Source organism: Suncus etruscus, chromosome 3, assembly GCF_024139225.1.
Source record: "Suncus etruscus isolate mSunEtr1 chromosome 3, mSunEtr1.pri.cur, whole genome shotgun sequence".
NCBI classification, from domain to species: domain Eukaryota; kingdom Metazoa; phylum Chordata; class Mammalia; order Eulipotyphla; family Soricidae; genus Suncus; species Suncus etruscus.
The window spans coordinates 101,208,252-101,232,288 of record NC_064850.1 but is presented as its reverse complement, the minus strand read 5'-3'; the positions used below and the strand labels follow the sequence as shown (position 1 = coordinate 101,232,288).

At 33.5% G+C, this 24,037-nt stretch overlaps 1 protein-coding gene across 2 annotated transcripts in view; it reads right to left on the bottom strand.

The window, feature by feature from the left end:
• FSTL5 (follistatin like 5) overlaps positions 1 to 24,037 on the bottom strand; it is a 648,108-nt gene that overhangs the window by 75,594 nt on the left and 548,477 nt on the right. For both annotated transcript variants that reach the window (XM_049770233.1, XM_049770234.1), the window contains exons 12-13: positions 13,624 to 13,773; positions 1,255 to 1,362 (exon numbers count right to left, since the gene is read on the bottom strand). In XM_049770233.1, the coding sequence (XP_049626190.1) occupies positions 1,255 to 1,362; positions 13,624 to 13,773 (258 nt within the window). The remainder of the gene's footprint in view (positions 1 to 1,254; positions 1,363 to 13,623; positions 13,774 to 24,037) is intronic.

The window sequence follows — 24,037 nt, the reverse complement described above, 5'->3', positions numbered from 1 at the left end:
ATTTAAACACCTTGATTACATACATGATTGTGTTTGGGTTTCAGTCATAAAAGGAACACCACCCATCACCAGTGCAACATTCCCATCACCCAAGTCCCAAATCTCCCTCCTCCCCACCCAACCCCCGCCTGTACCCTAAACAGGCTCTACATTTCCCTCATACATTCTCAATATTAGGACAGTTCAAAATGTAGTTATTTCTCTAACTAAACTCATCACTCTTTGTGGTGAGCTTCCTGAGGTGAGCTGGAACTTCCAGCTCTTTTCTCTTTTGTGTCTGAAAATTATTATTACAAGGGTGAAGAAAATTTCCAGGAAGAATCAATGGTCAAGAACATCATTAAAGAGAAACTTCCAGAGCTAAAGAATATAGGTGATCAAATCCTGCATGCCCGAAGAGTACCAACCAAAAGAGACCCCAGAAAAACCACCCCAAGACACATCCTAGTCACAATGACAAATCCCACAGATAGAGACAGAATTCTGAAAACAGCAAGATCAAAAGGGGAAATCACGTTCAAGCAAATTTTTATGTTTCATTTTATTTCAATTGTAGTATTGACTAAAACAGACACATTTCAGTTAATATATTACAATTACAAGACTGTTTTTAAAATAGGTAAAATTCATTTCTAGGGTTAAATAGTCTTCATTCCTTTCTCTCACTGTATCTTCTTAGTTTTTCTTTTTAAGTATAGCAAAAAACCTGAGACTGTGGCAAAGATTTGTTGCCAAAATATGTATATATAAATTGTACATCTTTCATTTATTACTTCTCTTGTAATTTGAAAATGGAAACAAACTTCACAAAATGATATCAATACACATATTTCATAATTAGAAATAAATCTCTTAGATCATAAATACTATTTGGAGAAAATGTAGATCTTTTTTGAGTAATTTGCTATTTAATTATTCTAGTCTGTTAATTAAATGCCCACCCTCCAGATACCATGCTGACTAATGAGTTATAAACAAGAAAAATCTTCTGAAAGCTGTAGAAACAAGATATATTGAATGATAAATTATGACATTTTCCCCTTAAGACATCAGGCTTGCCATTATATATTATTTTTCCCCATAAAAACTAATATTCGGAGCACTTACTAGATTTTTCTAATAAAATTAAGTCTTAAATTTTCAACTCCAACCCCTTGATTGTACAGAACAACTGTGATTAAAGGACAGTTCTATCCAGTAAACTATGCAGACTTAAAGATAATTATTTTATCAGATATGCTGAAAGGCACTTACTTGCAGTGTTGGAGAATCCTTTTCCAGAGTTCCCCAGCTTAGCACCCAGACTTGGTCATGGGATTTGTCATAGTGTAATTTCACAGGGACAGGATCTGTGCTTACTGCCTGTAACAGTAGAAGTTGAAAAAAAAATGTCAGTCTAAACTATCAGTTTAAAATCAGGTCAGAAGAAGCAGAAATGTAACACTGATGGTTAAACTTTAAGTTCACACAGCCAAATCATTTTTGATCCTTGGCAGTGCATAGGACTACGAGGAGTGATCCTTGAGCACTGGGCTAGGAATAATCCCCAGGAAGTACGTAAAATAATATACCAAGTAAGATATTCTAGAATTTTAGAATAACTTAAAAGTTTAGATGCTACATAACAAAAAAAAATGTTGAAAATTACCTAATTTTCTAAATTCATTTTTGAGGAGTATTGATATATACACAGTCTTTTAGCTATTATCAGCAGGGCTGAGATTTGCTAGTAGATTTTCTTTTCCAATATAAAAGTGACAAAAAAGACAATCAAAATTTGTTTCGAGTGATGTAGTAAATAAAAGGTCTTTCAGGTATAGCTGATGAATAGTGAGCAATGTGTGAAAAGGTCTAGTAAAATTAGAGATGTTTTAATAATCATTAGCTTTTACTGGTTAGAGATACACTATTCCTATCTAATGAAATATAAAATACATGAGGGGCCAGAACCATAACGTAGCAGTAGCGAGTTTGCCTTGCACGCAGCTGACCCAGAACGGTTTGATCCCGTGTCCCATATGGTCTCCTCCAAGGCAGGAGCGATTACTGAGCGCATATCCAGGAGTAATCCCTGAGCAACATCAGGTGTGACCCAAAAAACAAACAAACGAACAAAAAATACATGAATGAGACATTAAGAGTATTTTGTATTTAAAAAGTATGTGAACCAGAGGGTAAAAGAATCTAAAATAAACAATACACACCACAAAATAAAACACAAAGTATATGAAGTTCCAGAGGAAATACAGGTTGAGATAAGGGAAAGCATCAGTAGTCAGTGCTTCCATTGAGTTTTGGAGCAGGGCTTTACTTCATTCTTATTTGGGGGTGCAGTTGGGTCACAACCAGCTTTCTGCTGGCTTTGTATTCAGGGATCCTCCCAGCAGTGTTTGGGGAACTAGATGATGTTACTGGGGATAAAATGCCCTGCATGCAAGGGAAGAGCCTTAACCCCTGTGCTATCCTCTGTCCAGGACAAATCAAATTCTTTTTTTATTTCTTAGTAAAACCGTGTTTTATATTCACTTTATGTAGCTTTGTAAACATTGATAAATAACTTTTTTCTAATATTTCAATACATTGTGTAAAGATACAATTCACTCTTGTTCAGAAGACTTTCTTTCCTTTTGTTAAACATTGCATTAAAACAACTTCTAATTGTTCTCAAAATGTCTAGAGTTAGCTAAATGTAACTTTCTTTTTCTTTTCTTTTCTTTTTTTTTTAGGGGATAAAAGTATCAGTGGGCCAGAGAATAGGACTAGGATAGAGAGTAGGATATTTGCATTGCATGAGACTGACCCAGGTTCTATCCTCATCACTCCATATAGTTCCTCAAGCACTGCCAGGAGTGATCCTTGAGTGGAAAGCCAGGAATAAGCCTGTGCAATGACATGTGATATATGTGACACAAAACAACAGCAACAACAAAGTATAAATGTAAGACTTATTCTACGCTAGCCATATACAAATAAATAACCTTAATTTGTTATGGTGAAATACGAAATAATAGCAACACAGAACGTGGGGCTTAGTCTGGACATGAAGAACAGTGAAGCACAGCTGGTTTATCAGTTTGACAAGGAGAAGACCAGCTGGCTAATTAAGTGAACCTAATTTAAACTAATGATGTAGATTCTCAGGATAATGTGCTAATGGCTAGAGGAGAAGGCTGATGACACTTAAGAATACTCCCAAGGTGTTATAATAAGCCACTTCTGCATCCAAGCAGAACCTGATTTTGCTTCACCAAAAACTAAATGAGGTCAGATGTTTACTAGTTAATCTTTTCTACAAAAACATCACCTGTTCACCATTCTCACGATAAATTTAATGGTAATAAAAGCAGTCATTGAAACTGTGGTGTTGAAAGCAACTCTAAGTTTACAAATCCCATTCAAACATTGTAATTTTTTTTCCTTTTGAAACTCAAAAATGCTACTGATGTATCCAGTAGCAGCAAACAAATCAGTGATCCTTTATAAAAAATAATATTTAGTATAAACTATGTAAGATTTTATGTTGTTAACAGGTGAAATTAACAAAATTAAAATGGAAGAAACTGAAGTGTGACACACTTTGCATTTATTTATAAGGTTGTTTGGGGCCTACAGAGTGTAGGCAGTTGCTTTGCACCTGGGTTTGCTCCCTAGCACCCCATATGGACCAAGATCGTGCCAGAAATGGTCCCTGGGTGCAGAGTCATATTAAACCCTGAGCACCTCCAGGTGCGCCTCCTCAGTTTCCCCCTTTTCCAAGAAAAAGGTTTGATTTTTATTTCTCATACCACACTAGAAATTGTTTTGTCTTTCCTATTATTTATCAGTTGATTACATGTTCATAGTTATTATACTTAGCTTCCTCTTCTATTTCCTTATGAGACACATAAAAAAGGCACAAGGCATGTTGTTAGAATATTAGGAAGTACAAGTGCATTTAGATACAAAACAAGGCTGACACCATATCTAGTCTCAGTTGAGAAAGCTGGTCAAGTTGAGAAAAGATTTTGACAAAATTTTCACCCTGGAGTTGACTTAAAGGTATTTTGTCATTGATTGTAAGTAAAGTTTGACGAGTATTTTTTAATTTAGCTTTTAAGTTATTAGTTGATGCAGAGAGGGTGACACCTGGTACTGCTCAGGGCTTACTTCTGTTTCTATGTTCATGGATCATCTAAAGTGCTCAGGCGACCAAAGGTAGTTCCAGTAATACAAACCATGGCTGGTCACATGCAAGGCAAGTGTCTTAATCCTTATATATTTAACCCAAGTTTTTAAGTAACCAGAAATATTTTTTTAATTTTTCAATATCTTTATTTTTTTAACTTTGAATTGACTGAGTCATTAAAAATAGGAGGCTCAATATTTAATTCTATCAAATCTATCATTTAAATATTGTATTTAAATTTGAAAAATCTTTATGGAATTCAAAATTCTAAGTAATGGGGTTTTCAAGTACAAAAATAGGTTTATTATAACATTCATAATTAATATTTATGCAGATACTTTTGAGGATTAAAATCTATATGCACTGAAGTAATGTTGAGACAAATATCAGAATATGTTATTTCACACAGCAGGTAGAAAATTTATAGAACTCATTATCTAAATATGTTCAGAGACTGAAATTATATATGGTTGTAAAGAAAAGAGAAAATAATACATTTAAAAAAGTGAATCACATATGACATATGCCTACATTTTAGATGTGTACAGTATATAATAGGCCTTGAAAATTACTCAGAAAGTACATTAGAGTGAATGTATCCAGTAAGAACATGTTTAGTTCCTAAACCTAAAGTGATGTCTAAATTTTTATAGAATAAATTACTGCAGAACAGCTCCATTTTATAAATAATATCTTTATTATTTATTATTTATCATTTATTATTTTAAATATTATTTAAATATTATTATTTAATATTAATTTAAATTTAATTTAAATTTAATTTAAATATTAATATTTAAATATTATTATTTATTATTTTAAAATAATATCTTTAAAAATTTAGGGGATACACTTGAATAAATTACTGCAGAACAGCTCCATTTTGTAAATAATATCTTTTAAAAATTTAGGGGATACACTTGTTGGGTTTGGGGTTTACTCCTAGCTCTGTGCTCAGAAAACATTCCTGACAGGCAACATAGGATGCCAGGAATCGAACCCTGGTCAGCCTCAGAGAAGTCAAGTACCTTTCTTGCACTTGACTATATACTTGACTTATACTACCTCTCTGGCCCCACCATCCCAAAACAGCTCTAATTACTAAGGTGCTATTTCACTCATCTTTTATGTAACTTATTCATCAACTTCTACAGTATAGAATTTTTCAGTTTCATTGACAGCTCTATCAGGTTTGGCCAGAGGTTTCTCTAGAGCTGTATTGTCAACACCATAGCAATCTACTACCCTCCTTCTTGATTCAAGAATTAAATTTCCAGAGTTTTCTTAAAATTACTCTGATAATCTTCATTTCTAATGAAAATTAAGGCAATAGGATCATAAATGGTGGCAAGTTAAAGAAACTACACTCACCCAGAGCAAGCAGAGGAAGTTAAATAGAAAGTGGATCACCAAATAAACAAAGACCTGCCACTTAGATTTTACCAGATATACTGCAATGCTACTTCAAAAAATAGATGAGATTTTTACCTCTAAACTAGATGGGGAAAATATTATATTTTATCTTGTACCTTTAAATCATTTAATTTATTTAGTCATAAAATTATTACATACCATGAACTTAATTTTTCTTTTCAGTTGTTCTTTTCCACTGTTTCAAAATTTATTAGTGTGACTTATTAATTTAACATTTCTTTATTTCCTTGTGCTTACTGCTAGGCAATATCTTGTTTCTGCAGCTCTAATAGTGCTAATAGGGGCTTTTTAAACATTTTCTTTGCCAAAATTCTCAGTTATATCTTTAATTATCTCCCTTGAATTTTCTATTTATTTTCTATTTATTAATTAGGTTAAATTTTTATATTTATATTTCTCTTCTCTCTTCTTTCATTTATTCTTGTTAAATTCTAAAACTACTAGTTTTTTTTCTTTTTTTTTAATTTTTTATTTTTAATTATGAGAACAAAGATGCAAAGAAAGAGGACAAGGTAAAGTTACAGTGGAAGTACAATTACCCATAAACAGAATTCTCAGTAGTCCTATTGCTGATATTTAACTTTGAACTTTCAGCCAAACAACATTAAGAAAAATAAAACAGAACCTATGTACAATTGCTTTGTCCCTCAAGTCCCCAGATTGTAGTACACAATATTTCTTAGCAACACACAAAGTAATCTAAAGACATAGCACTTATGTAATTCCTTTGAAGGCAAAGTAATTTTTTACATTTCCATACACATGCATATTAGTTTAAGTTAACCTCAAAAGTTTAAGTGGTTTGTTTCTCTTAAGGATTAGAGTCAAAGGAGCACAGTAAAAACAGTGTTAGAGTGGCAATTATTGTTTGCATAGGCCCACCAAAATATGAGGGACATGGAACGGAAAAGCTTTGGCCTAAATACAAGGAGACCCTACCCCTGAAGTTTCCTGGCATAAGACCAACTCTAGGCTCCAGGCAAACTAGTTTGTCCAATCCAGGTCATTGTCTGTAGTGCCAATACACTTTTATTTTTCACACAGTCTCTGTTGTTGGTATCATGTTTTTGTATTAAAGATCCTGGAATCTGCATATCCTATATGCAGTCAGGATGGTGCAGAACATCCTCTCGTTTCACCTCACAATTAAAGGGCAACGCAGAGAACCCTGTCCTGTAAGCGGGTCATTGTTGTTGTCAAGTCTTCTTAGTGCTAAAACTACTAGTTTTAATAGTTTATTTTTTATCTACTATTTATTTTCAAGTTAAAATAGTTAATTTAGGAGTAAAATAAATTAAGTTAAAATGCTCTAAAGCCATAACCTTACAGAAAGGAGAGTACACAGGATAAGGGACTTGCCTTACAGGAGCTCAACCAGGATTTTATTTCTTGCACATGTATAGTCCTTGGTCACCTCCAGGAGAGATACTTAAGCATCAACCAAGATTAAGCTTTGGGCACAACCTGCAATGCCCCCATCCAGCCACAAAAATAAAGTAACTAAAAGTCTGCACTTTTATTTAAAACCTGCATTACAATCTGACTAAATTTAACATATCTATGCAGATCATTGGCATTCCTTATGTAAATGTTCCTTTATTTTTACAAAAAAATTTTATGTAATTACTTTAATGTTTTATATACAACTTTTATGTTATTTTATTTTTGTATTTTTGACAACTTAATACTGTATGAGAGCCAATCTGAAATAATTTTATTAATATTTCTTGAGACTTAATTTCTGTAATCAATTTTACTGACTTCCTTAGCAAGTGAATATTGTGGTTTGAATATTTCTTGACTTTCCCAAATAGAAATGCTTACCTATAATATTATGGTATCAGGAGTTAGAGGCTTCCCAGTGAATAGGTAATGAGACAAAAAGTTCTAAAAAATGGAATTTGTGCTTCATTAAAAACAAATCAAAACACAGAAATCTTTGTCATTTTTCCCAAGAAATACCACAGCAAGAAATCCCCACTTAAGAATTTGGGTAAGGCCTCTTTCTAGCTGGAATCTTGATCATAGTATGACAAATCAGTTTCTGCTTTTTGTAAGTTAAGTGGCCTGATGGATATTCTTACAGGACCCTAAAGAGACTTATAAACCATTCATAGTACTATATCCACATTTCTCTGTTGATTTGCCACAGATTGAAATATCAAATGCTTCTCACTCTGATTACATGCTAATTTTTTGGAGTGATAGGGAACAGTCACTTCACAAAAGAGTGGCAACTTTTATAAACATTTGTTTATACCCCAGTATTTGTGCAATAGATATTCTTTCTTCATTATCAGGTACCTTGACTTAATACCTTGTGTATTATTAAAAACTGATGAAAATAAGCAATACAAGTTTGTTCTTGTTAACAGACCTGGTGAAGGTTTTTTTTTTTAAATTAAAACCCGACTACAAATATATTTGTAATCGTGGTGCTTAAATATATATATATAATTGGGAGGTTGGGCCACACTCGGTGATGCTCAGGGGTTATTCCTGGCTATGCACTCAGAAGTCACTCCTGGCTTGGGGCACCATATGGTATGCCAGGGGATCAAACCGCAGTCCTTCCTAGGTTAGTGCATGCAAGGCAAATGCCCTACCACTTCCACCACTGCTCCGGCCCCCAACAACACTGTCTTTGAATCACCTCTGGTCTGATGTTCATTCCTGCCTAGTATTACTCCCACTTCTACTTAATCAGTTTTGGGGTCCCACCTATTTTTTTCTTGTACTCAAGAATTTTTTTTCTAGCTCTGTGCTTAGAGAACACTCTTGGAAGTCAGTGGCAGGGGAACAATCTAGGATACCAGAAAACGAAGCCTAGCGGCTCAGCCATATGTAAGGTAAGTGTCCTCCAAACAGTGCTATCTCTCTGACACCTCTTCAATCAATTTTGTAATCCAAGAACAAGAATTTATCATTTTTGATACTATCCAATTCTTTATTATGTCCTTGTGTTCCAAGATGAGTAAAATACTTCTTCCACCTAATTCTCTTCTGATTCCAACAGCACTGCAGCAAAGGCATGCTTTCATCTTTTATTTTAGGTTCATTCTGTTTCATTTTGTTTCATGTTTGCTTCACAACTTCCTTTCCATTTGCCCAGCTTTGGAAATTTTGGTTAGTCTTCATATCCTAATGATTGTGCCAAGTGCAGCAATTAACATAGGTATGCAAATATATTTTTGAATTAGTATTTTTTTCTTTAGGGGAAATAAAACAAGAAAGGGTCTAGATTAGAGGGATTACATATGGTATCTTACATTTTAAGAAACATCTATATTCTTTTCCTTAGAGACTGAACCAGATAGTATCCCATTACCAATACAGGAAACCCCTTTCTCAAAGAAGAAATACATATGGCGAGAAGACACATAAAAAAAAATGCTCCAGTACTCATCAGGGAGATGCAGATAAAAACAATGAGGTACCATCTCACTCCACAGAGAATGGTAGAAATAAAGAACAAGAATAATCAGTGCTAGTGGGGATGTGGGGAGAAAGGAACTCTCATTCACTTTTGGTGGGATACTGTCTAGTCCAGCCTTTATAGAAAACAATATTGGGATTTCCTCAAAAAACTGGACATTGAACTCCCTTATGATCCAGCTATATCACTCCTAGGAATATACCCTAGGAACACAAAAACACAATACAAAAATGCCTTCCTCACACCTATATTTATTGCAGTGCTATTTAAGATAGGCAGAATCTGGAAACAACTAAGATGCCCTTCAACATATGAATGGCTAAAGAAACTGTGGCCCATATATACAATAAAATATTATGCAGCCATCAGGAGAGATGAAGCATGAAATTTTTCTATACAAGAATGGACATGGAAACTACTATGCTGAATGAAATAAGTCAGAGGGAGGGAGATTAACACAAAATAATCAAACTCATCTATAGGTTTTAAGAAAAATAAAAGACATTATTTTAATAATGCCCAGTGATAATAGAAATGAGAGCTAGAAGGACTGGTTCATAATATAAAGCTCACCACAAAAAGTGCTGAGTACAGAGGAAAAAAAACTACATCAACAAGTATGACAATGTGAGAGAAGTAGAAATAGAATGCCTGTTTTGCAAACAAGCAAGGGGTAGGGGAGAGGAGGCAGAATGTGGGGGGCATTTGTGGGTGGGAATGTTGCACTGATGAATGCTTGTATTTTTGTTATGACTGAAACCCAACTACAAACATGATTTTTGTTTTGTTTTGTTTTTTGGGGGGCCACACCCATTTGATGCTCAGGGGTTACTCCTGGCTAAGCACTCAGAAATTACCCCTGGCTTGGGGGGACCATATGGGTCACCGGGGGATTGAACCATGGTCCTTCCTTGGCTAGCGCTTGCAAGGCAGACACCTTATCTCTAGAGCCACATTGCCGACCCCTACAAACATGTTTTTATCATGGTGTTTAAATAAAGGTATTATAATATTAAAAAAAAAACTGGTTGTTTCTAAAATTTTCTGAAAATGCACCTGCAGCCTCTTCTGCCTGGAAAATAAAAACTATAAATTTTATATAGACTATACCATTCTGTATCACTGAGAATGACATATGTTACACATAATTTTAAATAAGTTTAACTTAAAATATTTGCAAATAATTTTTATAATCCCATACTGGACATTTGTGAATTATAGTCTAATTTGTAACTGAAATCAAATAAATTTAATCTAGTTAAAATTAAGCAATTTAAGAATAGACACAAAAGAGGCATATATGTCAAAAGCAAACATATAGGGGCTGGAGTGATAGCACAGTAGTAGGGAGTTTGCCTTGCATGTGGCTGACCTAGGATGAACCATGGTTCGATCAGCTCGCATCTCATATGGTCCCCCATACCAGGAGCAATTTCTGAGCATAGCCAGAAGTAACCCCTGAGCATCACTGGGTGTGGCCCCAAAACCAAAACCAAACAAACAAATGAAAAGCAAAGATATATACATGCTAAAATTGGGATCCTCATCTAAGGATTCAATCCACTTATTATACATAAGAAATGTTAAGGTTTTTTAGTATAAAATTTATTCATCTTTAGTTATGAATGCACTGATTTGATCAGCTCACATCCCATATGGTCCCCCATACCAGGAGCAATTTCTGAGCATAGCCAGAAGTAACCCCTGAGCATCACTGGGTGTGGCCCCAAAACCAAAACCTAACAAACAAATGAAAAGCAAAGATATATACATGCTAAAATTGGGATCCTCATCTAAGGATTCAATCCACTTATTATACATAAGAAATGTTAAGGTTCTTTAGTATAAAAATTATTCATCTTTAGTTATGAATGTGCTGATTCTGACATTATTCACCATAGGCTTATAAACTTTAAAATCACAGCTTTATAATAGAAACATATTCAATGTTATTAATAGTAATATACATATCTTATAATAATTACAAAATATATGAAGGACATAACAATAAATGCAACTTTGATCAAGTTAATTTAGATTTATGCATCTAAGTTCAAGTAGACTATACAAGTTGGAAAACTTTAAAAATAGCACCAGAATGGAATAGCTATTAAATTAAAACAAAAATACTTTAGAATAACCATGACCATAGCAACAGAAATGCAGCCATGGTGATGATGTCCATTAGATATATGTTTCTCTTGTTATAGACATGCTTTACTTGTTTGCTATTTTTAAAATTTATTTTTTTGTTATTTTTTAATTATTTATTTTATTTTATTTTTGGTTCACACACAGTAGCACTCACAGATAGTTCTGACTCTGTAGTCTCTGTGCCCAAAAATTATTTTTGGCAGACTTGGAGGACCATATGGAATGCCAGGAATTAAACCCAGGTTGCCCTGTGCAAGGCAAACGCCCTATCAACTGTCATGGCTCCAGCCCCTACTTGTTTGCTAATGAAATAACTGAATAAGTAAAGCTTATCTATTTTTGCTGCTTTTAAGACTAAAAAAGAAAATGTTATCATTGTCACTTATTAGAAAAATGCAGATCAAAGCAACAATTATAGTTTTTGACATCGTTGAAAATGCTAAAAATTATTAGAAAAAGGACCAAGAGTACAGGTTAAGGTGCTAGCTTTGTGCACAGTCAAACCCATTCTAATCTCCAACACTGTTTAAGGTTTACCAAGCATACTGGCAGTAATTCCAGACCTAAAGATTCAGGAGTTGAGGCTGAAGCTTTAGTACAGTGGGTAGGATATTTGCTTTGCATGATTTTGATCTAGATTGTATCCCTGACATCAGATATGGTCATCATATATGAAAGCTCCCAGAAGTTATTCCAGAGTGCAAAGTCTGGATTAGACCCTGAATATTTCCAGTGTTTCCCAAAAACTAAATAGCTAGAACAAAAACAGACATTAGCCCTGAGCACTCTAAGGTCTCAAGTAAAAAAAAATAAACCACACATGCATGAAAAATAAAAAGCATATTGGAGGTCATTGGAAAATTCAATAAAAAAGAACCTCCCATTCACTGTTGATAGAAATGCTTCTATAAAAAACAGTATAGAGATTTTTCCCCAAAAAACTAAAAACAGAAAAGAATTCTTAAATGATTTCAAGAATTCCATTCCTTGACAACTGTCCTTGCCACCTCAACAAAACCATTTATTATACATACAACTATTACCATTGCCTAACTTAGAAAATGTAGATTATGAAAAAAATTCAACTGTTCATACACAGATGAATGGGTAAAGAAATTATAACATATGCACAAGAGATAATTATTTCTCTGTAAGAAAAGATCAATTCATGTAGTTCTCTGAATGTGGATGGAATTGTAGGGGAACATAATGAGCAAAATGAGTCAGAGAAAGAACAAATACCCAGCAAGCTCACTCATTTTTGGAATATAGAAATGCAAAAAACGAAAGCAGTTTTAAAAAGGAAAAACCCTGGATCTCAGATTGCAAAATTGATTAACCTGTAGTGGTGGATTAAAGGAAAAAGAAAATCTGAAGATCAACTCAGATAATATTTGATTAGTGGTGATGCTCAAAGACACTTTATTGAAGGTGCAGTGCAGTAACTTTGCGCATCAATACTGTAAATTTAAGCTTATAATATGACCATAAAAAACTATGCAAAATTTTATAAGAGTTCTGGAGTTACAGTACAAGCATTAAGATGAATGCAGACTATCCTGCTTGGACCCTCATACCATGCTGAGAACTACCAAGAACAATTTCTTAGCACAGAGTCACAAGTGTGGTCCCAAAGCCAAAAATAGATAGATAGATAGATAGATAGATAGATAGATAGATAGATAGATAGATAGATAGATAGATAATAAATAGAAATATTTAATATTTTATAAAGTTGTTACTAGTAGTACCTTAGATAACCTTAGTGTTAAACTGTCTTTGTTCCAAACATATCCTTGTCCCAAATATATTATTTGTGTTGTTAGTCTTGTTAAAAGTTGAAGTGTTTAGAATTCAACCAACCTGTTGGATCACCAGTACTGTATCCAATCCCATATTTACAGTCAGAAGTATTCCATGAGCACACAACCAGGAGTAAATTATGAGCACAGGTGGGTGTGGCTCCCAAACACAACTGATTCTACCAAATTAGGGACTGTTCATAGAATCATATATTTAAAATAAAATACATTGCAGCATATTCTACATTAAGTTCAAGGAGAAAAATAATAGTAGAATTCTTTTCGAAAAAGTCACAATTTATTCTCCATTTGTTGATATAATAAAAAAATACCATCAAAGTCCTATTTTATAGCAATGTGCAAGTTGCCTGATAGATACTATCTAATGAAACTAAATTTTTACTAAATAAATGTTTGTTTATTTGCCCAATTGTTTTTTGGCGACATCCAACAGTGCTCAGGACTTTCTCCAGGCTCTATGCTCATGGAGCACTTCCAGCAGTGCTCACTGAACTATAGGGAGTGCCAGGGATCAAACCATATTTAGATACATGCAACAGCAAACTGTCCTTCTGGCTGTATATAGCTCTAGCCCATGTTTAATTACTTTAAAAAAATAGAAAATTTCATACCTGAACAACTTTTTGGGACTGCACATCAACAATAAGAACTCTGTCCAAAGTTGGCTGAGCAACATATATGAACTTGTCTTTGACATTCACAGCTGAGGCCCACACACACTTTTGAACTTCATTGCCATCTAATTTGGGACATACTTCATCCTGCAATGTAGAAAAAATTTTAAATGACATTCTTAAATGTCAGTATGGACATAGAGATAACATAGACAAGTTCAGTATCATATTTACTAATTTAAGCACCAAAATTAAATATTTATCTATGTAAATATATATTCCTTACATATATACTAAATTCTATATATTGCATTTATACATAATGTGCATATACTAATATATAATGTAATATATAATGTACATCTATGTAGAAGTTTAAATCAAAGATAACTACATGGGCTACACATTTAAATTTTAATGTGTGTACAAATATACATATATAATACATTCCTATAAAATAAATTTTATGCAATACTATGTGATTTAATGATATACAATTATTTATATTATTTTCTAACAAGTGCCTCACTCTCAAGCTTTCTGCAAGAGATTAAATACCCCTCAAAACATATATAGACTCCTCAAACCCATATTAGACATTAGTGGAATTATCAAAACTACAAAATAAATGAAGACATTTTTAAAATGTGTGGATAATCAGAAGCTTAGAAAATTTAAAACAATTCAAATGGTTGTTTTATTTGATGTAAGACATCAAGTTCTGGGCCAGAGTGGTAGCACAGCAGTAGGGCATTTGCCTTGCACATGACTGACCCAGGACAGACTCGGGATCTCTGGCATCCCATATAGTCTCCCAAGCCAGGAGCAATTTCTGAGCAGAGAGCCAGGAATAACTCCTGAGCACCACTGGTTGTGTCCCAAATGCTAAAACAAACAAACAAAACATCAAGTTCAACTTGATGTAAAGTTATAACTAATAAAATACTTTTTATCTGGCCAAAATATTTTATGATCCTTTATCTTAGAATTATCTTTTGGTTGACCTTATTACTTAGTTGTGTAGATATGTAATTTGTCACAAATTAAATAATACCATTTATTTTTCTCTTTTTCTTAATTTTGTGAATAGATATTACATAAGCTTTTGTGATTTTGAAGGTATTGGATAAGGTTTTGTGATTCATGCTAGAAGAGACATCTCAAGAAGACTGATTTTATTTTATTATATTTTCAGTTTTTTCTTTTATCACATGGCTTTGGTTTTGCATTTTTCTTTATTTATAGTTGAAAAACCATTAAAATAAATTTTTGGAATCATATGTAAGTGCTAACTTAATTAGTATATTAAATATATACTTTTATTATAAATACACACACTGAAATATAACATGTTATAACATAATGTTAACTCAATAAAATACAAATTAACCAATTTTATATGTACAATAATAGAATTATTTATATAATATGTAATAAGAATAAATATAATAAATGTTGACACAAGTATTCATTTTATGATTTAAGTCAAATAAATATTATTTACGTCAAAAATTGATATTATATTCAATGAATAACAAGCTAAATTAGAATATTCTTTCTTTTTAAATTCAAATAAACATGTTTCTCACCTAGTTTCAACCAATCATTCATACTTAGTCATCATTTCTAACATTTCTAACTAACATATCTTAGTAATAATAGTATAAGTAAGAGAAATATATATTTAGAATTCAGTCATTGAAAAAAGTAGCTCCACACTGTATCTTTTCTTAACAATCTAGCCTAGTAACTTTACCTTTTCATAAAATCTGAAAAATAATGTAAATTCAGAGTACATAGAATGAGCAACATTCTTTGTTTTTGTTGCCCCAAATTTCTTTTTTTTTTTTTTTTTTTTACTTTTTTATACTTGTGAAGGGTCTGTTTGTCAGCACTCTGGGGCCCAGGAGCCTTTCACAGTATAGTTGGCCACCAGAGCAAACAGTGCGCTGTTCAATATGGGTGGAGTGGGGCTCCTCTGGCTCAGCGGTACTGCGGGCTACTATGCCAATCCTAGCAATGTTTTGAGTCTTTGGGACTAGTCTGTAGTAGTTGAGGGACCAAAAAGACACAGGGATAGCATTTGAGTCTATGCACTTGGAAGACATGTACTCCCAAGTGCTAAGCTACGCTACAATACAATAAAGGACTTGCTGGATTAACCAAAACTTCAGGTACACATAACAGATTCTGACTCCGAAGATATTAAAAAAAACAACAACACTGAAAATTAAGCACCCAGTGTATTTTTTTTTTTTGTATATCTGGTGAAAGTAAATTAACTCCATTACACAGATATACATAGTCATCCAAAACTGATGGATGGGGTTCTTGTGAGTAATATCCACGACCGCCTTAAGCAGGCAGCACAAATGTGAAGGCCGAAATAATGTCCTCAGGACAAGCTCAGAATAGAGTATTTTGCTTCCGCTGTCAATTCCTACTAAAACATTATTTTGTACATGAAGATTTTTTTTATAAGTAGACTGAATATCTTTGACAAGAACCTATTTTGTGAGAATCAAATATGATAAAAATACATACTTAAGAGGCACAGAAGGGAGGTGTGTGTGTGTGTGTGTGTGTGTGTGTGTGTGTGTGTGTGTGTGTGTGCATGCTGCGTGCGCATGTGAGGGCGAATGGAACTCAAAGTTGACAAAAGGTACTGAATACAAGAAAATTGTTTATAAATTATGTGCTGTTGTGTAAGGCTACCAACAAAACCTGCCAGGATAATGGAAAGTGTGAGCCACCTGACACATAACTGTCAACCAAACAACTGCTGAACCAAGAGCAATTTGCAGCCCTATGTTAGCTACAAAGCTATTCAACAGTAAAACAAACTGCTCTGCTGGGAATGATTTCCCATTTGTATGCTTTTCCCATAAGATATCCCTGACCAGACTCACAATCATTTTTACAAAGCCATTAAAAGTTTCCTGACAGTCACCCTGAATTTTCTTTGCTTCACTTCATGCCATTATTTCTTATTATAGTCTATTAGGCCCCGCTTTACAATTGCAATCTTATTTTTTTTTCAGATTACATAGATTAATATTTATTTCTGTGGATAGGAATTGTAGAGGAATGGTTATCACATGCATTAGGCTGCATTTAATGGAATAAGGTAAAAGAAAACAGACTTTTAAGATCAGATTATGATAATACATGCTGATAAAGAAAGCTGTCGGAATTATATTAAAAGTATCATTAAATCAACTTTTATAGAAATAGATGCTACCATATAGTAAGGAAGAAAATAGTAAGTTATAAATTTACATTATCAATTTAGTCCTCTTTAGGTTATTTCATTTAAAATATAAAACAAAATAATACTCATCCAGGCATTATCCTCTCAACTTTTTAAAGGATTACAGGTACATTATTAACTATGAGGGCAATTTAAATTAACAATCAAATAATATTTATTTACCTTATTTTCTAAATATAAATAACTAAAATAAATAAATGCATACATGCTCCATAAGATTTTGCTATTATTTTTTATTTTTTTTTTAATTTTTATTTTTAATTATGAGAACAAGGGTGCAAAGAAAGAGGACAAGGTAAAGTTACAGTGGAAGGACAATCACCCATACCATAATTCTCAGAAGTCCTTTTGCTGATATCTTAACTTTGAAATTTCAGCCAAAGAACATTAAGATAAATAAGACAGAATCCATGTACAATTACTTTGTCCCTCAAGTCCCCAGATTGTAACACATTATAATATTTCTTAACAGTACACAAGGTAATCTAAAGCCATAAAACTTACGTAACTCCTTAAACATTACAGGCATAGTATTTTCTTACATTTCCATATACATGCATATTAGCTTAAGTTAACCTCAAATTTTAAGTGAGTTCTTTTTAAGGATTAGAGTCAAAGGAGCACAGTAAAAATGGTGTTAGAGTGGCAATTGTTGTTTGCATAGGCCCACCAAAATATGAGGGACATGGAAAGAAATAACCTTGGCCTAAGTACAAAGAGACCAGACCCCTGAAGTTTCCTGGCACAAGACCAAGTCTAGGCTCCAGGCAAGCTAGATCGTCCAATCCAATACATTGTCTGTAGTGCCAACACACTTTTATTTTTCACACAGTCTCTGTTGTTGGTATCATGTTTCTGTATTAAAGATCCTGGAATCTGCATATCTTACATTGAAGTCAGGATGTGGAGCATCCTCTCCTTTCACCTCACAATCAAAGGGCAATGCAGGGAGCCCTGTCCTGTAAGCAGGTCGTTGTTGTTGTTAAGTCTTCTCAGTGTTAAGGGAAGTCTCTTTTGAGCAGGTCGATGTCTGAGCAGTGTAGGGTCTTCTGTGGTAGAGGATTGCTTCCAGGTGATGTTATAGACCAGCCTGGATGTTTTGTGGATGGCTTCCCTGGTTCAGGGGAGAATTAATTATGCCCTTTCTTCTGAGGTCTGTGCCAGGTCGTTATGTCAATGTTCAGGGTGTAAGGTCCCTTTGCACTACAAGATTTGTGTGTTCCAATCTCTATTAGATAGGATCTTATTTGTATGCATAGTATTTTCCCAGTTTAATGTGCCTATGCAAATAAGAAGCAATGCCACGTGGTGTTATTGGCGCATATGGGGGCCATAAGAACAATTCCAATGATTCCCATGACATGGTTCAATCATAAGCATTAAACTGGGGGACTCTTCCACCAAAATTCCTTTTTAAACAGCTCAAAAAGAGAAGATAAAAAGTGGTTAGAATCATCACTGTATAAGACAACATTTAGTAAGAATTATAGCTGTCAGAGAAAAAACACAAAATATTCTAAAGAAATATGTGTCCATTTTATGTATCTTGAAACAGTTTGGGGTTGTCACACACAATGCACAGTTTTGGACTGTGATTAGGATTGTACACTACTGAAGTTAAAAAGAGTAATGTAGGTTAGTGATGCTATTATCTTTAAGGGAGATTTGGGCCACACTCAGTGTTGCTCAGGGGTCACTCCTGGCAGTGCTTGGAGACATTATGGGGTATTGGGGATTTAAACTGAGTCAACCATGATTGACTTACTTACAGTAATATATTTCAGCCCATAGGTCTTGTTATTTTTATTTAGTGCATTGCTTACATATTAAAAATTATTTTATCTAAAATCTAGAAATTCCATCTTTCCTTCTTCTTTTTTTTTTCTTTTCTTTTTTTTGTGCATCCTGTTTCATGGAGAATAGTATACTTATAGCAATAACCACCACATACGTTATTTTTTGGGGGGGAGTTTGGGTTTTTGGGCCACACCTGGTGACACTCAGGAGTTACTCCTGGCTATATGCTCAGAAATCGCTCCTGGCTTGGGGAACCATATAGGAAGCCAGGGTATCGAACCATGGTCTGTCCATGGTCAGCCGCATGCAAGGCCCTACTGCTGTACCACTGATCTGGCCCCTACATACATTATTCTGGCATACATTCCATGAATTTCTAGCATTATTCTTCATGATTTGATCTAATTATTGACTTGGCATTACATTTTGGCATCAAAAGAACCAGTTCTTCAGGTAATTTTTCTATATCTGTCCCCTACTAGTGATACTTGGGGATATTTCAAGCTGGTGCTTATGTCACTTCTGATGTATCTTATGAGATCTTAGGTGCTAGAATGTCTTCTGGGGTGCTTGCCTGCAGAGCATGCTCTCCAGCACTTTGTACTATTTCCTGAGTACCCTACATTTTACTTTAATATATAGTTATGTGTGTAAATTCTAAAAGTGCACAATTTCAAAAAAAATGAAAGGAAAAATATATTACACTAATTAGTTTGCTCCTTTCTAATCATGCATTACATTTTCTTCTACCTTCAATGAAGTTCTCTACAGCTTTATTTAGTACTGTCTTCTCACACAAAACTTCACATGTTTCAAACTATTTCTGAAATTCTTGCAATAGAGATGTCTTAAAATGTTATAGTAGCTTCAACATTTCTATAAAGGTGACATCAGTTATTTATATAATTTTTTTCATTTGATTGCTTGATCCTGCCAGGAGTGACACCTGAGTGCAGAGCTAGGATTAAGACCTGAGCACAGCTCGGTGTGGCCCCCAAACCAAAATAAATTAAAAACAAAAGTTTATTTATTTATATATTTTTTTGGTTTTTGGGTCACACTCGGCATGCTCAGGGGTTACTCCTGGGTCTATGCTCAGAAATCACCCCTGGATGGCACAGGGGACCATATGGGATTTGAACCACCATCCTTCTGCATGAAAGGCAAATGTCTTACCTCCATGCTATCTCTTCGGCCCCAACAAAAGTTTTTTTTAAAGAAACATAGTAAATGCAATTGACCCAGGTTCAATATGCATCACAATGTGGTCTCCAAATTACTCTCAGATATGGCCAGACCCAAATGATAGGAAAATGAAAAATTAACTAAATAATATTTATTATATTTAAACAAATGTAATGATTATTATCATATTAAATTTTTATGTTAGTTATACATTAAGCAGGTAAATGAAACAAAATATCTTTTGCTGATTTAGGATATTTATATCATGATTTTAAGGACTTATTGGTTATGGTATGTGGAATATAAATAATCAAATCTGAAATATATGTGCACACTAAAATAATGTAGTATTTTAATTTTATTTTGTAATATTAAAGAAACTATATTTAACAATAACATATTAAACTAATATCACTGGATATCTCCATAATGACCTATTTTTAAAGGCAATGAGGTTTAAGTATTTTCATCTATTTTTAATTGAGATCATTGCTTATAGCCAAAGCAAAACAACTTTTTCCACTATAATTACATCTGTTTAATCTTTTGAATTTTCTGTGCCTATTCAATTACTAAAAATGTCACAAATAGTATAGTTCATATTACTCAAAACAGGTTGTCATGGCAACTCAAAGACCAATTTGGCTTAATTTGACCTATTCAAGAAAATGCTTATTGCAAAATTTTGATACTGTATTGGAGATAATATTTCCATATTATATAAAATTTTTCTTTCTTTTAATATAAATAAGTTTGTGTGTTTTAACCTTACAGTAAAATTACAATAGTATAATCTGAAAAGTGGGATTGTATGGGTTAAATAAAATTATGTTTGAAAGGTTATTTGATCAATAAGTATTACTTGTTATTTTTATATAAAATTATAATTAATATTCCATAAAATTATATTATTTTTCTCATTCTTTCTTGCAATATTTAGATTTTTTAAAATGCTTTGGAGAAGGTGCACCATGACAATTTAATTGTTGCATATGATGTTAGAAAAAAACTTTTCCTTTGATCAAGTTGGCATTTCTTTGGCATAGAAAACATTATCTTAGTTTTATCATTTCCTTATTTTGTAAATAAAGAGATTAAATTGGGATTAGAATGGCAGTGAATTTTGCTTTGAATTGGTCTTGAGGTAGAGCTGAGATCTGTGGAGCATGGAGCGATGTGCATCAAAGCTTGCAGAACATGGGGACTAGCACTGGTGACTGTAGCAGAGGCAAGGCTAAGAGAGGCAGGCGGGCCCCGAAATCTGGTCATACAGGTAGTGGTAGCATGGCCATGAGGCAGCAGGATATGAGATGTATTGCTAGTATTGTCAGTAAGGCTATGAGCTGCTCTGATTGTGAGCATCCTTTCACCTGACCCTAGACCCCCTTCCTGGTTGGGTTCTGCATGGCTTTCCTATTGTGAAATTTGGAGAATGTTGTTTTCTTATGTGTTGTGGTAGGGCTCCTTGACTAGAAGATATGTGCAGCCACAGAGTGATGTGGAGTGGCTACATTCTTCTCTTAGTAGACTAGCCCGAACTCCACAAACCTAGGTAAATGAAGAAGGTACTTTTTAAAACAGAAATAACATTAGCAACCTATATAGCCTCTTCTGATAATGTTTTTAGAGAGGAAATATGGTGTATGTTTAAAGAACTCAAAGAAGCTATGGAACATACAGTTAGTAAATCTTAAGAGGATATAAAAGTAGAAAAAAGGAAAATTCAAACAGAAATATCAAAGCTTAAAAACATGGTAGGTGAAATGAAAACCCCATTGAAAGAACTCACTGCAGAATAACAGTTTCTTAGGATAAAATAAGTGAGCTAAAAATGAGAGTCACAACATACAGCATAAGTCAAAAAAGTGCCTTAAAATAATGAACAAAAGAGGAAAAAATTACTCAAGATAATTGAACAGATGACAATAGACATTTGGGATAAATTTTATATGAACAACATAAGAATTATTGGGGTCCCAGATAAACAGAAAGAAAAAAAACTATGAAGAAACAACATGGATATCTTTGCTTAGTTCCCAAATAAAAGCACCCAGAGGTATATCCTAGTCAAATGATAAAAAATCAGATAGAAATACAATACTACAAGCAGCAAAATAAAAAAAAATGTATCCAAGGTTGCATACTTAAGATATGCATTAAATTTATCATAATCAACCCTCCAGACCTAAAGATCATGTGGAATATAGTGAAAAAAAAATCAAGAAAATGAATGACTCATGAAAAATATTTCACCCAGCCAGACTTTCATACAGGTTAAAAAGAAAGATAAACAGCTTTGTGAATTAAAAATAGGTAAGAATATTTACAGACCCAAAACCAAACTTAAAGAAAAACTGAAGGATCTATTTTAAGTGAAGACAAATGCCACATACACACCAAGATTTTATACAATATCTTTCATTGTCAATGAGTAAAATGACCAATTAAGAGACTCAGAGTGGCAAAATGGATGAGAAAATTGAATCCAACTTTCTCTTGTTCTCAAGAAACATGTTAAAAAGTCAGAACATGACCAGAATCAAAGTCAAAAGTTGGTGAACGATCCTTCAAGAAAGCAATCACTTAAAAAAGGCTGGAATGCCCATACTAATATCATATGAAACAGAATTCAGGCTTCAAAATATTATGAGACAGAGTGTCATTCCATAGTAATCAAGGAAGATATTCATCAGGAAAAATAACAGTTCAAAAGATATATGCATCCAATAAGGGTCAGAAAAATACATAAAATAACTACTAATAGACTTGACAAGAGACATTAATAGCAACATAATAGTAGTGGAAAACTACAACACCACTTTGTCACCACTTGATAGAACAACCAGGCTAAAACTTAACAAGAATATAGTGGCTTTGAAGGAAGAATGGAAAAGTGTGGCTTAGTGGATATATATAGGCTTTTTCATCACCACAAAAATAAATACACATTCTTTTCCAATGCACATGGGACATTCTCCAAATACCATAACTTGGTCCATAAAACATATCTCTATAACATCAATATAATACAAAGTGTACCAACTATCTTCTCAGACTATGATGCACAAAATATAGAAATGAAATACATTCACTTCTGATGGGAATGTAAACTGATCCAGACTTGTTGGGAAACAATTAGAATATTACTAAAAAAAAAAAAAACCTAGAAATTGAACTTTAATATGATTCAGCAAAACTACAACTCATGATATAATCTAAAAATCCCAAAACACAATACAGAAAATGCCTCTGTACATCTATGTTTATCACAGCACTATTTACAATAGCCAGACTCTAGAAACAACCCAAGTGCCTGAGAACAGATGAGTGGCTAAAGAAAAAGTGCTGTACAATGGAACATTATGCCTCTGTTAGGTAAAAATTAAGTAATAATATTTTCTTATATCTGAATGGATGAAGATTTATTTTGCTTAGTGTAATGAGTCAGTGGGAGAAGGCTAGAGATAGAATAATCTCACTCATCTGTGGCATATAAATAAAATAAAATAAAATATAGTATGGTAATAATAGCAAAAGACAATAGAGATGAAGTCAGGAGGACTACTCCATGGAAGGAAGCTTGCCAAAAATAGTGGTGCATGAGGTTAAGGGATAGAAGGAACTTCTATAATAATGATAGTTGAAACTGAACACTCTGGATAATAATTGGATTCTGAATGAAGATAAGGTGATATGCCCTGTACCTTTACATCAACAACAATGAAAACCACAGTAGCTAAAAGGAAAAAAAAGGAGAGAAGGGAAGTGAGAGTGATAGAGATGAATAAAATTTAGCGGCTGAAGATACAGTGATAGAGCTATTTTCTTGCATATAGCCAACTTGCTTTTGATCCTCTGCACCCATATGACTCCCCCTCCCAAGCCCAGTCAGGAGTGATCATTGAGTGAAGAGCCAGGATAAAGCCCTAAGCACTATATATTGGAATGCAGCCAAAAAAATTGGAAAGCATCTTGATATTTGCTATAGTTTTCTAAAATTCAATTCAAACATTTAATTGAGTTAATAACATGTTTCATGATCCAAAATATAATCATGCTTAAATAGATATTATCTCTCAATTTTCTGACCAGCAATCATTTTAATTTTTTTTCAGGGCCACATCCATTGTTTAGGGCTTACTCTTGGCTCTCTGGCTG